Source organism: Ambystoma mexicanum, chromosome 7q (genome assembly GCF_040938575.1).
Source record: "Ambystoma mexicanum isolate Mex_15411 chromosome 7q, UKY_AmexF1_1, whole genome shotgun sequence".
Lineage (NCBI taxonomy): Eukaryota > Metazoa > Chordata > Amphibia > Caudata > Ambystomatidae > Ambystoma > Ambystoma mexicanum.
This window is the reverse complement of record NC_090941.1, coordinates 1,164,087,606-1,164,102,086: the sequence shown is the minus strand read 5'-3', so window position 1 is coordinate 1,164,102,086 and position 14,481 is coordinate 1,164,087,606. Positions and strand designations below refer to the sequence as shown.

The following is a 14,481-nucleotide window of genomic DNA, read 5'->3' as shown; positions in this document are numbered from 1 at the left end:
TAGGAGGCATACTTTAGACTCCTCCAAGTCCTGATACTGTTTTCTTTGTATTTCGTTAGGTCTGGTATTGCGGTGTTGGCCCCGCCCCCCCGGGCATCTACGCCCCATCTGCACGCGGATATAATCCCATTGAACAGCACACCCGCGTGCGCACCCAGAAGTACACTTAAGTACTGTTTACTGGTGCGGCGTGTTGTGTGCAGGAGTCGCTCAAGTGAAGGTCGTCATTTACTGTTTGAGCTGGGAATTCTGCCATGCTGCTCGAGTGAACGTCCGTCTGGAGGACGTCTTTTTTGGTTGCACCCTGCTGCCTGGACTAATGAAAACAGAAGAAGGGGACTGTTTGTGCACGTTGTGCACGTTCGTGCCCGATTAATTTGTGCATGTTTGTGCCCAATTAGGAGGCCTACTTTAGACTCCTCCAAGTCCTGATACTGTTTTCTTCGTATTTCGTTAGGTCCGGTATTGCAATGTTGGCCCCGCCCCCGGGCGTCTACGCCCCCTCTGCATGTGGATATAACCCCATTGAACAGCGCACCCGCAACCCCATTGAACAGAGCACCCGCGCGTGCACCCAGAAGTACACTTAAGTACTGTTCACGGTGCGGGTCGCTGGGGTCTCCTACATTTGGGAAACTGCTAGGTTACTACTGCTAGAGGGTAACCATTGATTCTGAGTCTTGGGCAGTCAATGGGGTTAGTCCCATCTAGGCAACCTTTGAGAAGTCACTCATGGGTGAGTACTGAACCGATGGTAATGTGACCAGAGTTTTATTTTGTTAATAATTGGTTGTATCTGATCTGGTCTTTGATCTGCTCTTTTTTTCTTTCTTCTTCTTTTCTCTTATTCCTTAAATGGTTGAAGGAATTGAGTTGTGCAGTTCATGTAAACAACAGGCATTGGAAGGGGCCATACTTATTTCTACATCTGAGGGCGGAAAGTAGTAGTGCTTTTTCTGTGTACTGGACAGAGTGCAAGAGGGTATTTGACCCTGTGGGTGTTTAAAAGAATGCCTCATATGGTAAGGTCTATAAAATTTGCCTCATGTGGTAAGGTCTCACGTTCTCTGCGGATCGTGCCGTCACTGCTCTCAATTGAGAAGGAACAGTTCTATTGTTTACTTGCTGGAGCATGGTTGGCACGCTTCGCAACGGAAAGTCGGTTAGACCTATTCAAGTAACAAAAAAAACTTACTCCTTGGCTAAACCTGTTTTTGTGTTCAATATGGATAACCTGTCAGCGGGAGGCCAGCAGTTTGATCCTTCATCAAAAAATTTACCAAAGGGTTATAGTGAATAAAAGGAACAGCTGTCTCCTGAAAATGGTATGGCAAACTGTACGTATGATGCCTCTTCATCTCAGGTGGAAGGGACTTTGGGGGACAAGGATTTAAACAGGCCTACCCGCTATACCCTCCCAGAAGAGCTTGTTAAGTGTACATGAGAATCCGGGTAGATATTCAGTGGGGCAAACAGGAGGGAGCAAAACCAAAAATGGGGGCCGACACGTCCCTGCTGGCTCCGGTGGTACGGGCAGAACTTGGCAGAATGGTCAGGCTGTCGAAAGGGCCATCTACACCTGTTAGGCCCAGAGCTGGGGGCTTTGATAATGTACATTTGCATGAACCTATTGAGGAGGCTCCATCCCCACCCCCGCCTATTCCCATGTCTGGTAAAAAATTCTTTGATACCAAATTTGGGGCTAAAGAAAAAGATCCACATAACAGGAATAATGTGGGGCAGGGTAGCCAGGCGGTCAATCAGATAAAATCATCTAGCCCTGCTTCCCACATGTCCTTCATATTGAATCAGTCATTTGGAACAATCGATCCCCTTATAGGTCTGCTATTTGATGGCATCAATCCTGAGGATACGGCCTCGACATATGCCACATTTCCAGTATTAACAAGGATTCTGAATCTTCTCGATAAGGGCCACGAACGGACCCACTTTGATATCCAGGAACTCAGATCCTTGTTACTGGTTAATACAGAAAAGACCTGCAAAGTAGAGGGCTATCTTTTGGCAATGGAGAGATGTGCACAGATGGGGGGAGGGGGGCATGGCTAAGTTCAAGCGCGCATATTCTGCCATGATCAGACAGTGCAAATAGAATGTGAGACTGTGGCTTGTTCCAAATCCTATGCAGAGGCCCTCACTCAAGGGAACAAGGACACGCTGTCTGTCTTCCTGAGTTGTCTGGCCGAACTTAAAGTTCTGGTGGCCTCTAATGGTGCCCAGATTACAAGTCTAAGGGAGAATATTGAACTAGTCCACACAAATCTTGCAAGATTTGAAGAGAAACTGGCAACCAGTGAAAGCTCCTCTGAGGCCCTGCAGACTGCCCCCGAAGCGGATAGTCCATCTGCACTCCTAAGGGCATTAGAGGAAGGAGGAGACCCAGCCGGTGAGGAGGGGGGATCCAGAGATAGGGGTTCCCCCACAGAATGTCTAATTAGCAACAACCTACATCCCCCTCGAAGGGAGAAAAAAATGAGGGCCAGGGCCATCAAACGCAGGGTGGCTAGGGCACACAGTTCTGTTAAAAACCCCAAATAAAAACAAGTAAGAATTTACCTGCACTAAAATTTTTCAATACTAACGCCAATCTGAAAGATATATGTGGACTTTCTGTCGGAGGTGGCATGGACTTGTCACAACTCGACGAGGAAAGCAAAAAAGCCCTAGAACTGAAAGAATTAGGGACCCCAAAAAAAACTAACCAGGCAGCACCTTTCAATCAAGTCCAGTGTTCTTCAAGTTCATTAGAACTTGACGAGGGTGACTCTGGAGAAGCATTCGATACTTTGACGCCATGAGCCACAAGGGAACCTCCCAGACTCGCAAACAAATAAAAAAGAAAGCATTAAATAAAAACGAACAAATACTTGAAGAGAAACAAGCAGGGAGAAAGACCGCGCAGGGCACAAAAAACGGCAATGACGTGTTTTCCTCTCTAAAAAATGCCATAAAGCAAACAAAATGTAACAAAAAAACAACGGTCCTAAACGATAAGACGGACATTAAGCTCTTTTTTACTCCAAAAACTAAAAATTGTTTTTCTAGCGGCGAGGAGAACAAGAGTACTTTACCAGCTGCACAAATCACTCCTTCAAAACACGTAACGAGAAATCCATCCCCTGTTCCGCAAGAGAAGGTTAAGGTTGGGGATGCTCCTACAGGAGTGCTAAGGGGAGGGGGGTCTTCTACAAATACAGGGGTGAAACAAGTGGAGGGGAATCCCATACCCCAGGAAACATGGTGGGAAGGAACGACAGGGGGGGGATCTGTCACAGTCTTTGGCACTCATCCTGGTTCCAAGTGAGGACATTAAAATCTTGGTAAAACAGGCCCTAAAGAACTTGCTAGAAGACTCTAGTAGGTCAGGTGTAACATGCCCAGCTACCTATAATTGGATGGAAGTAAGGAACCAACCTACTGGAAAAAAGGATAATATAGAAGGAGTGAATAGGGACAACAAAGCACCTGGACCTATTCACGATTCTGACACAAAAGGTAAACACCTATTTGAGTCTGCAACCGTTATAGGGCTGGGCCGAGATATAAATAACCTGTCCCATAGCTCTGGAGGCCCTTTAAGGCATGGGGAAGCTGTTAATGCTCAGCCTTCTCTCCATGCCTACGCAATTCAATCTTGCCAGGAATCCTCCAAATTACAGCAAAATCAGATGTTTCAGCAGCAGGAAACGATATACAGCTCTGAAAGAAATATGCACGTCCAGCCGCCTAAAGAATGGGTGAACCTGGTACGAGCTGCGCATTCTTCTGAGGGGTGATGTACGGGCATTTGGTAATGATCTGCAGAAAGAAGGGGAGAACAGAACAAGTTCTGAATACCCGATAGGGGGGAAAAGCACAGTCCATCTACGTCCATTAAACAAGCTACAAATAACAGGTTTCCAAATAGAATGGAGTGGAGACCTCCCGTCTTTACTGACTGCCCTAGCATCATGCTTTATTCTATGTTCTCGCAGGGTGGACCTGCCTCACTTAATCGCCACAGAATCTTAACCTTATTCAGTGAAATCCCAAGGCTCTCCATGATTTCATCAGGTGATATTAAATTGGTCGATTTTATCCACCCCCTGAGGTTTGACTGTGTAAGATTGGTATTCTTTTCCCAGGCTATTATGGAACTAGTCGCCACAGAAATTGATTCTATCCATTGCTTCGGCTTTGATTTAGAACCATTCAATAACAGATTGATTAGCCGAGGGGTTGAGGTAGAGGGAAGTTATCCGGTGGATACCACCTCACACTCCTATTCAGAGGGGGTGGAGGGGGCAACTACACAAAATCAAACCCCAGAAACCGACCAAGAATGGCTGGCTCAAACGCTGAGTGAATTATTAGCCAAGATCCAAGCTCTGAATGCGAAACCATAGACCTTGCCGACATTTACAGTGATATCCTGGAATTCTCGGGGGAAATAAAGTTCTAAGGATGGAGTCTGATAGCTTGAGCTATCTTATAGAGGCGAGTATTTTCTGTCTTCAGGAAACTTGGGCACTTTCTCCTCTGGTGCTTGATGGGTATAGCCTGCATCAAGTTCCAGCAGTTAAAAAATCAAGGGGAAGGCCCTTGGTGCGGGGGGGGGGGGCTTGCTTATTGCGGTAAGCAATTCCAGGCCCTTTAAGTGCCTTAAGCGCTTCTCGCCTCACAAGGGTTGCATTGCTATGCTGTTACACTTCTTCCCTCCTGTTCCCCTGGGACACTTGCTGATAGTCAATGTCTATTGGAGTCTTGAGCTAGACCTAAAGGAATTCATCAACCTGGTTGACGAAATTATACAGGAGTGCCAAACATTGTGTCAAATTCTGAATGTCATGGTCATGGGTGATTTCAATTCCGAAGCGGGTATATGCTCTAAGAACCTTGGCCCATCTAGAAAGCAAGTACAGGGCCAACAGTGGAATGTTTTTCTGAAGAACTGGGGCCTAATTTGTATAACATATTACCCGAGTAAGGATGTGGCTGGTTATACTTGGACAAATGGATCTGAGTTCTCCACTATAGATTTTATCTTTGTTAGTACGTTTTTACTTAATTTCATATCTCATTTCAAAATCATTCCCTCACTGGTGAGTGATCACAGTGTCCTTAAATTGACCTTCCAGGTGCAAACCTCAGCTGCGCCTAATGAAGTATATTCACTGATGATGGAGCACAACTGTGCTGGGAATAGAATTAATTGGCACAGGGATAATGTTGAGAAAGTGAACAGGGTCTTTTTTCAGGACTATGACAAAAATGGTTGTGAAAACAAAATCTTAATGTACACTCATGGGGATTTTAATTGCTATATTAAGGGTGTTATCCTTGGGCCGAAAGGGATTGGGAGAACCAAGAAAGTAGGCACCACGCATGCACATGTTTTTGACCCCACATTGCATCGACTCAAAAGGGAGAGGAATCGTGAGATTCGGAGTTTAGTGAAACTCCCGCTTGCTCCTCTTTTGGGAGATACGATCAGAAAAGTAAAAAATAAATGGAGATCCAAAGTACGCACATTGAAAGCAAACATTGTGCAGAAGGATGCTGAAAGTATATTGGAGGCATTATCCAAAACTAACACGAGACATTTTTGGTCCCTGGTTAACAGAAGAGGAGATACGCAAGCAAGAGACCAAGAAGTATGCATCTCCTCGGCTGTTTGGGAAGGGCATTTTGGCTCCTTATATGGTTCTCCGGCCACAAATTGGCTGGTTCCGGACGATATTTTTACATGTTAGTGGAACATCCCCTTTACATTGCAGGATGTTCAAAGACTTATTTCTAAATGCTCGTCATCTCGTGCTCCAGGGCCAAATATGCTTGCCAATGCTGTTTTTAAGGGCAATATGAATCTGTGGGCCAATATTTTGTTTCTACTGTTTAAGATTTTTACAACTACTTGGCACATGCCTTTTGTTGTACCCATCTAAAAAAGGGCGATAGGTCTTTACCATCTAGCTACAGACCTATCGCCCTGCTTGATGCTGACTCTAAGATCTTTGCGTCCCTAGTCCTGGAACGCATCCACGCTTGGATGGATGAAGAGGCAGTACTTTCACCCCAGCAATTTGGCTTCGGGAAAGCCGTGGGTACTGATGCGGGGGGGCTTTTATTGACTCTTATGCAGCAGCAGACCAGGCAAAGAGGAAGCCAACCAATATACTTGGCGTCAATTGATCTTTGTTCCGCTTTTGATTTAGTTGATAGAGCCACGCTGTGGCGTAAACTGTTTGCCCTAGATATGCCCGCACAGCTCTTAGCCATTCTATTCCGTCTTCATGTAGAAACCAAAATCAGGGTACGTCTTAATACTGAGGGAACTCTCTCAGAGGAAATCATCACAAGTAATGATCTTAGACAGGGGTGTATATTTGCGCCAACTATCTTTAATTTGTATTTGTCAGATGTTGGTCCGCATTTGGAAGAGGCATTCTTTGCCGCCCCAAAAGTGGAGGGCACTAAGATTGGGTGGACCGCCTACGCGGACGACTTATTACTGTTTGATTTAACCCCCTTAGGCCTGCAACGGGTATTGTCATCATTTAAGAAATACACTGTGAAAAATGCATTAGCTATTAATCGCTCAAAAACGTTTATCATGCGATTAAGCTATAGGAAGAGTGCTATTAAATTTGCGTGGTTCTTGGATCAGGCCAAACTCTCAATATGTCATGCTTTCCATTACCTTGGCTATCCTATTTTTGAGACTGTAACCAGGGTTAATCTGTGCACTTACCTGGATAAAAAAATAACTCCACGGATTTCCCAACTCCTCAAAATTGATAACAAATATGGGAAATTCTCGATGTTACCAAGCTTATAAATGTACCGTAGCAAGACCATTGTACAGTTTTGCTATGGGATGGAACTGGTTCCGTCTTGGTTCAGGAGTGAATTTCCAAAATATGAGGCACGTTTGTTAAGGTCCTTGGTCTGGTGCTTCCCGAAGTGTGTCCCTCTTGCGGCAATACGTTACAAACTTGGGTTATATTCCCTCTCAAGTATAATTCTCTGGCGTAAAGTATCGCTTTATAGGAAACTGCTTGTGGGTAAGGACTCTAGCCTCTATGGAATCCTGGGTCGATGCTTGGTTGCTGGCAAGGACTCTTCTGTGGTATTGCGGGAATTGGAAAGGGAGATTCAGGAAATCCTGGCAGAAGTACGGGTTTTGAAAGAACTACTTCTCAGAAACCTGACGAAGGTTAAGATACTCTTGCAACATGCAGACTGGAACTTGACGGTCAATTTAATTCAGAGCAAAAAATGGTATGTGCATCTGGTCGGCAATAATAAAACAATGGGTACAACAGAACCTTACCTCATAAAATTCCCCAGTAAAGGGCTCAGACAGGAATTCATGCGATTTCGCTTTAATGTTCTGGCAACTGGCCAAATTACGAGTATAAGGAAATGTTTGTCTACCCCTACGGCTGAATGTCGATTTTGTAACATAGACATCAGGGAAGTAACTTTGCAACATCTCCTGACTCAATGTGTAGGACTTAGACAAGCAAGCATTGATTATTTTAGCCCAACCCAGAGTGCGTTAATCTTGAAGCGCTCTGGATAGATATGTATGTTGTTGAGTTAAAGGAGTTGTAGTGTTGTTGATAAGAGGTAGCTTAGTCGGGGAGAAGAGGGGGCGGGGGCTAGTTGGGGGGTTTATGTTAATGTTGGACAGAGAACAAGCTCACATCAAGATATGAACGACAATGGGAGATCTTAGAATAGTAACATGGAATGTCAGAGGCCTCAACAGCTACCTGAAGAGGAACAAGGTAATGATGTACCTGAGAAGGCAAAAAAGTGGTTATAGCTTTACTAAAAGAAACCCACCTAACCCAAGAGAACCAAGAGGTGGTAAAGAAAAAATGGAGAGGGACCACCATAGGAGCAACGTACTCGGCATATGCCAGAGGGGTAATCATTTGGGTGGCACCACACGTGCCCTACCAGTTGCTGCAGTCCACGGTGGAGCCGGACGGGAGGATGGCTTTGATTTGAGGGATGTTAGAGAACAGAGAACTGTGTATCATAAATACTTTTGCCCCTAACCAGGACACAGTGGCCTATTTTAAGACACTTTACAGTAAAATCAGCCCCCACATAGGAGGCGCGGTTATATGGGGCGGGGACTTCAGTTGCATGCTGAACCCTAAAAAGGACAGGTCAGATACCAAATTAGACAGGCCCACCCCAGCAGTGAAATCGCTACAATCCCTGCTGAGGGACTTCGGGCTGGAGGACATATGGAGGCAACAACACCCCGAAGACAGGCACTACTCACACTATGCCGCCCCACATAACCTGTACACGATATTGGATTATATGTTGGCCACTCCAGAACTTGTTGGGGAAATGACGGGCTCAGAATACAAGGCGAGAATATTATCGGACCACTCCCCTCTGGCCCTGACGTGGTGACATCAGCCCCCTAGAGCTAAGATCCCAACAGGGAGGCTTAGAACAGAGGCATTGATGGATACCGCATTCCGCGAGGACCTAAGGGAGGAGATAATTGGGTATTTTGAAAATAACACAGGAAGCGTGGAGTCAGAGGGATCCCTATGGGAGGCCTTTAAGGTGGTAGTGAGGGGGGCGGCCATATCAAAATCTAGAGGGCTCCAATGGGGCATAGTGCGGGAATTACAGGAGACGGAAAAAAAACTAGAAGTAATTATGAAAAGAGGGGGCACCTCACAGGAAGACGCCAAAAAGGTGAGCCAATTACAACAGGCTTGTGGTGGCCTCTGGGAGAGGCTATGCAACCTGAATTACAAAAAATACATTGAAAGACAACACGCAGGGGGAGATAAACCGGGGATGCTGCTTGCATGGCTATACAAGAGCGAGACGCCAAGAACAGCGATTAGGTAGATAATGGGGGGCCAAGTCTGAAACACCCAAGAGAGTGTGAATGAGGGATTACTTAGATTCTATAAACGCCTCTATGAAGATGCCGGGGAAATTGCAGAGCAAGAGATTCAAGAAACGCTAGAACATATTGAACTACCTAAACTGGATGAGGAAGACAGAGAGGACCTGGACGCCCCAATCACAATAGAGGAACTAGAAACAGTTGTAACACATCTGCCCACGAGCAAAGCCCCTGGGACAGACGGGCTCCCTAGCGAATTCTATAAAAACATTTAGACAAGAAGTGCTCCCCCCGCTACTGGCAATGCTAAACGAGGCCTTCGAGAAAGGGAGACCGACGGAATCCCTGAGGGAGGCGATGATCATTCCACTCCTCAAACCTGACAAGCCAAGCACAGAATGTAGGTCATATAGACCCCTATCCAAGCTAAACCAGGATAGTAAAATCGTCACTGCTGTATTGGCGAATAGATTGAAGAGGGTAATAAACAAACTCATACACCCGACCAAACTGGATACGTCCCAGGCAGAAGCATCTCTGATAACCACAGGAGGCTCCACCATATTATAGAACAGGCGGAAAGAGACCCAGGCGAAATAGCAATAGTCTTGCTGGATGCAATGAAGGCCTTTGACTCCGTAAGGTGGCCCTGGTTGATGGCGGCATTGAAAGAATACGGGATGGGACCTGGGTACCTGCGGTGGGCAAAAATGGTGTATAGCTCCCCAACTGCCAGGGTCAAAATGGGAGCAATCATTTCAGATAAGTGGCAACTTAGCAGAGGCACGAGACAGGGCTGTCCACGGTCCCCGATGCAGTACATCCTCGCTCTAGAACCATTAGCGATCCACTTGAGACAGCAATACAAAGAAAAAGGGGTTTATACTAAGGGGTGGCCACACTTGATATCATTGTATGCAGATGATATGCTGCTATACCTGCGGTACCCAGAAGAGAACTTGCAATACATCCTGGAGGTGATGGAGCATTACGCGACTGTCGGGCATAGCAGTGAACCCCAAAAAATCATGCATGTTCCCCTTGGGGAGGTACAGAGGAGGCCCACGGGAGAATTTACCTATTCTGCAGATAGCCTGGGAAACTAAGACATTCAGGTACCTGGGGATTAACATATATCACAAGATTGAAGACGAGCATAAACATAATACGGAGCGAGCAGTGGAGGGAATTAAGAATAGCATGGGGTTCTGGGCAAAGCTCCCCCTGGCCATGATGGGAAGGGTGGCCTTGCTCAAGATGGTAGTCTTACCCAGGCTATTACACTTTTTCGTAAACATCCCACACATGTTTCCCAAATGGTTTTTCATTAAACTCGAGAGTATATGCAGAGGCTTTTTATGGCACAACTCCAGAAACAGAGTGGCCCTATGGAAACTACAGAACACACATGACAAAGGGGGCATAAACCTGCCAAACTTTGAAATGTACCATTTGGCGGGGCAGTTACAATATGTTGCAAGCTGGCTGTTGGAAGACAAGACAGCAGAATCTAGATTACTGCAGGGTGAATGCGACCCTTATTTTCAAAAAGAATTGATATGGCTACCCAAATTAGAGCTGCGGGAGAAACTAAGATTGCTGGAACTGGGCTGGAAGACATGGCACACAGCGTGTCGAGCTATGGGAAACTTAACCCCATGCTCCCCGCAGGCGCCACTTGTAGCGCTATGTGGGGGGATGAGCAACTGCAGAAAGGGATCCACAAACACTGGGGTGCACAGGGGACAACACATCACATATACCAGAATAATCAAATGGGTGAAAGAAACGTGGCCTGAAACAGCACTTGCAGAACAACCTGCTACTGCCATAGAAACCATGTACGATAACTCGGAGCGGGGGCACGAAACACCCCGGTTCCTCCTCCCAGTCACGTCTCAATTGGAGCGGCTCCTTTGATTCTGATGGTCAACTTGCTTACCCTAGAGTTTGGTCTTGGGGGTGAGTAGACCCTGGTGATTCTATTGTGTAGATACACTTTTGTAACAATATAAGTCACTGTTCAAATAAAATAGGGATGACACTTCTCTGATGAATGTATATGTATGTTTTTTTTTATAGAATGAACATTGGCCTATACGCTTCTGAAAAGGGCAGAGTAATTACTCTGTGCCCTATGTCCTGAAGAAGGTCTTTTGTGACCGAAACATGTGTCAATGATTTGCAGTGTGCATCTGGACTACAAAAACACCAGATTCTTGACACCTGATACTGTGGACCGGGTCATTAGTACATGCAAAAATTAAGGAAGATTGTATTAAGAGCAGTAGTTTACACTGCCTTGACATGCCAAATTGGTTTTATTGTTGATGGTTTGAAAGTGAGAGTATGGGATTAAGAGTGATTGTTTGAGATACGAATGTTAAATTGGTGGAATGAATTATTTGGTGTTATGGTTTTACATCATACATACATTAATTATGTGAAATTTATATTGATTAAATATTAAAAATGTATATTTGAGTGAAAACTTTGTGTCATCCCTTCCCACTGGTCTGAGTGTGAGGGAGGAAGGAGAGAGAGAGAGGAGTCAAAGAGGACTCTGAGGTTTCTGACTTCATATGAAGGAGCAGGGGCAAAGCCATAGAGGAAGGCCAGAGTGAAGGGAACAAAGAGGGAGCAGGGGTCCCAATGGGAACGATCTCAGTCTTGCTGGCATTGAAGTAGAGATTGTTGGAAGTGCAACAATCACAGTAGACAGTCCGGGTTGATGGAGGATGCAAGACGGACAAAAGCAAGTTTGAAAAAGAGTTGTGTGTCATCTGCGTAGCACTGGAAGTTGGCGGAGAAGGAGGAGAGCCAGCTGAGCAAGGTAAGTGCTAAAGAGCCAGGGAGAGCGGTTTGAGCCCAGGGGGGACACCACAGGTGGAGAAGGAAGTCAGTGAGGAGAAGGTGACCAGAACGACTTGTGATGAGCGGTCAGGTAGGAAGGAGGTCAGCCAGTCCAGTGCCCTCTCCAAAATAGCATGGGTATTGTGGAGTTGTTTTATGCGGATAGAGTGGTTGACTGTGTCAAAGGCAGAGGAAAGATGTAATCAATTCTTCACAGGTGTTTAAAAGAGTTGTTTCCGTGCTTCTGGATGCTCGGAATCCAGATTGATGGTTGTGGAGACCATCAACAAGTTCAGTGTGTGGGAACATGAACATGTACAGTGGCCACAGCCAAAGGCCGTGGCCTGGTAGTGTTTTAAAATATATAGTGGGAACGGCTAAAGGACTTGGCCACCTAGGGTACAAAAGAAATATATTGAGAAAAGTGTACTTTGCACAGCTGAAGGGCTTGGCCACTGGCCATGGCTAGGTAGCGTTTTTAAATATACTGTTGGCATCGCCGAAGGCTGTGCTCATTGGCCAGGGCCAAAGGCTTTGACTAGTGGGCCTAAAAGACATGTAGAGTGGTCACACCTAGTGAGTCCAAAAGAAACCTATGGGGGAATATGTACAGTGGCCATGGCTAGTAAACAAATACTATGGTTTAACATAACCCTTGAAATTCACTGGAAAATAACCTTAGTTGTGCAGATTTAATGCAACGAAAGCCTTGAAACTGAGCAGATTTGGGAAGTCACGATCAGCTTAATTTGGCACTGTTCCGTTGATGTCCCCCTTAATGCTATGGCGCAATAATGACATTTTGCATGTTATTGTGAATTCCTTCTCTTATAATATGTATGTGGTCATGGGAATTGCAACAGGAACACTTGAGTTAAGCTGGTCATGACTCCCCACAGCCTCTGAATTACATGGGTTTTGTTGTGTTAAATCTGCGCCACTTAACAAAGGTTTTTTCAGTGAAATAAATTGTGTATATGGTATACACACACAGCATAGGGATTGGGTGGGAAGAAGACGTAACGGAGCCCTGTCTTGTCAGAGCACTACCAGAGTTCCTTCCCGTAGCCTAGTCTCGGGAGGATAGCTCAGGGGCAACGCGCTCGCCTTGGAAGAAAGATGACGCTGAGCAACACAGGTTCGATCCCCGGGTCCGCGCTTAGAAACCTCTGGGTATTAAGCGCGTTATAAATAACCCATTACAAAGTTCCCAGGCTGTGTCTCACGCACACATGACTTGCAGAAACTGCCAAAGTCTGAAATCTTATCTAGAAGATGTCTACATTGGTAAATAAGTTGTGCAATCTACAGACTTCAGTTTCTGTAAAGGCTGCAGGTAGTAGTGACACAGTGCACTGCAATGCAGCAGCCAGGGTCTAGATGCACTGCTGCACTCTGCTGCACTCTGCACTCTGCTGTAAGCTGCACTCTGCACACGCCCCGCCTCCAGGACTCACTTCTGCATGAAGCCCCTCCCCTCGCTTCCCACCCCCCCCTGCAAGGAGGAGAGCATCCCCACAGTGCTGTGTGCACCCCCTACCTGGGCAGAGCCCTGTGCAGACATGTCCAGGGCCTCCCCCCTGCAGGCCAGGGGGATCCTGGATTGGGGAGAGGGGAGAACAAAGCTGCGCCGCGCATGCGCGCTCCGCCGAGAGCGGCGTCGACTAGCAACAGCCGGGGCTCGCGGAGGCCGGAAGCGCCACGCAGGAGAGGCTCGCCGCTGCTTCCTAGCGCGCGCTGAGCAGCGCCGACCCGGCTCCACTCCAAGATGGCGGCCGCGCTAGCGCAGCCGCTTCCGGGCGCTCCTGCGCAGGCGCGGGGAGCGCGAGCCCCAGCCCGGGCCGGACCCAGCACGTGCTCCATGAGGCCTCACAGTACCCACGCGCCAGTGTAGACAAGCACAGCAATGCAGACAGAATGAGCCTTCCAGCCAGTGCTGTGCACTGCTCAACACACTACATACCTGTCAACCGTGGAGTCCATAGCTGCCACATGCCCCACTTCCATGCAGAATCTCTGGGCAGCCTTGCTGTGGGAATAACAACCCCCCCCGCCTGCCACATGCCCCACTTCCATGCAGAATCTCTGGGCAGCCTTGCTGTGGGAATAACACCCCCCCCTGCCTGCCACATGCCCCACTTCCATGCAGAATCTCTGGACAGCCTTGCTGTGGGAATAACAACCCCCCCCCCCCGCCTGCCACATGCCCAACTTCCATGCAGAAACTCTGGGCAGCCTTGCTGTGAGAATAACCCCCCCCCCCGCCTGCCACATGCCCTACTTCCATGCAGAATCTCTGGACAGCCTTGCTGTGGGAATAACAACCCCCCCCCCCGCCTGCCACATGCCCAACTTCCATGCAGAAACTCTGGGCAGCCTTGCTGTGAGAATAACCCCCCCCCCCCCGCCTGCCGCATGCCCCACTTCCATGCAGAATCTCTGGGCAGCCTTGCTGTGGGAATAACAACCCCCCCCGCCTGCCACATGCCCCACTTCCATGCAGAATCTCTGGGCAGCCTTGCTGTGGGAATAACACCCCCCCCCTGCCTGCCACATGCCCCACTTCCATGCAGAATCTCTGGACAGCCTTGCTGTGGGAATAACAACCCCCCCCCCCGCCTGCCACATGCCCAACTTCCATGCAGAAACTCTGGGCAGCCTTGCTGTGAGAATAACCCCCCCCCCCCGCCTGCCACATGCCCTACTTCCATGCAGAATCTCTGGACAGCCTTGCT

The 14,481-nt window shown here is 47.4% G+C and overlaps 1 protein-coding gene across 1 annotated transcript in view; it reads right to left on the bottom strand.

Moving 5' to 3' along the window:
* LOC138528723 (zinc finger protein 850-like) overlaps positions 1 to 13,501 on the bottom strand; it is a 162,031-nt gene extending 148,530 nt beyond the window's left edge. The window contains exon 1 of the mRNA XM_069640584.1: positions 13,287 to 13,501. Within this exon, the coding sequence (XP_069496685.1) occupies positions 13,287 to 13,310 (24 nt within the window). The 5' untranslated portion in view covers positions 13,311 to 13,501. The remainder of the gene's footprint in view (positions 1 to 13,286) is intronic.
* Positions 13,502 to 14,481: the final 980 nt, after the last annotated feature.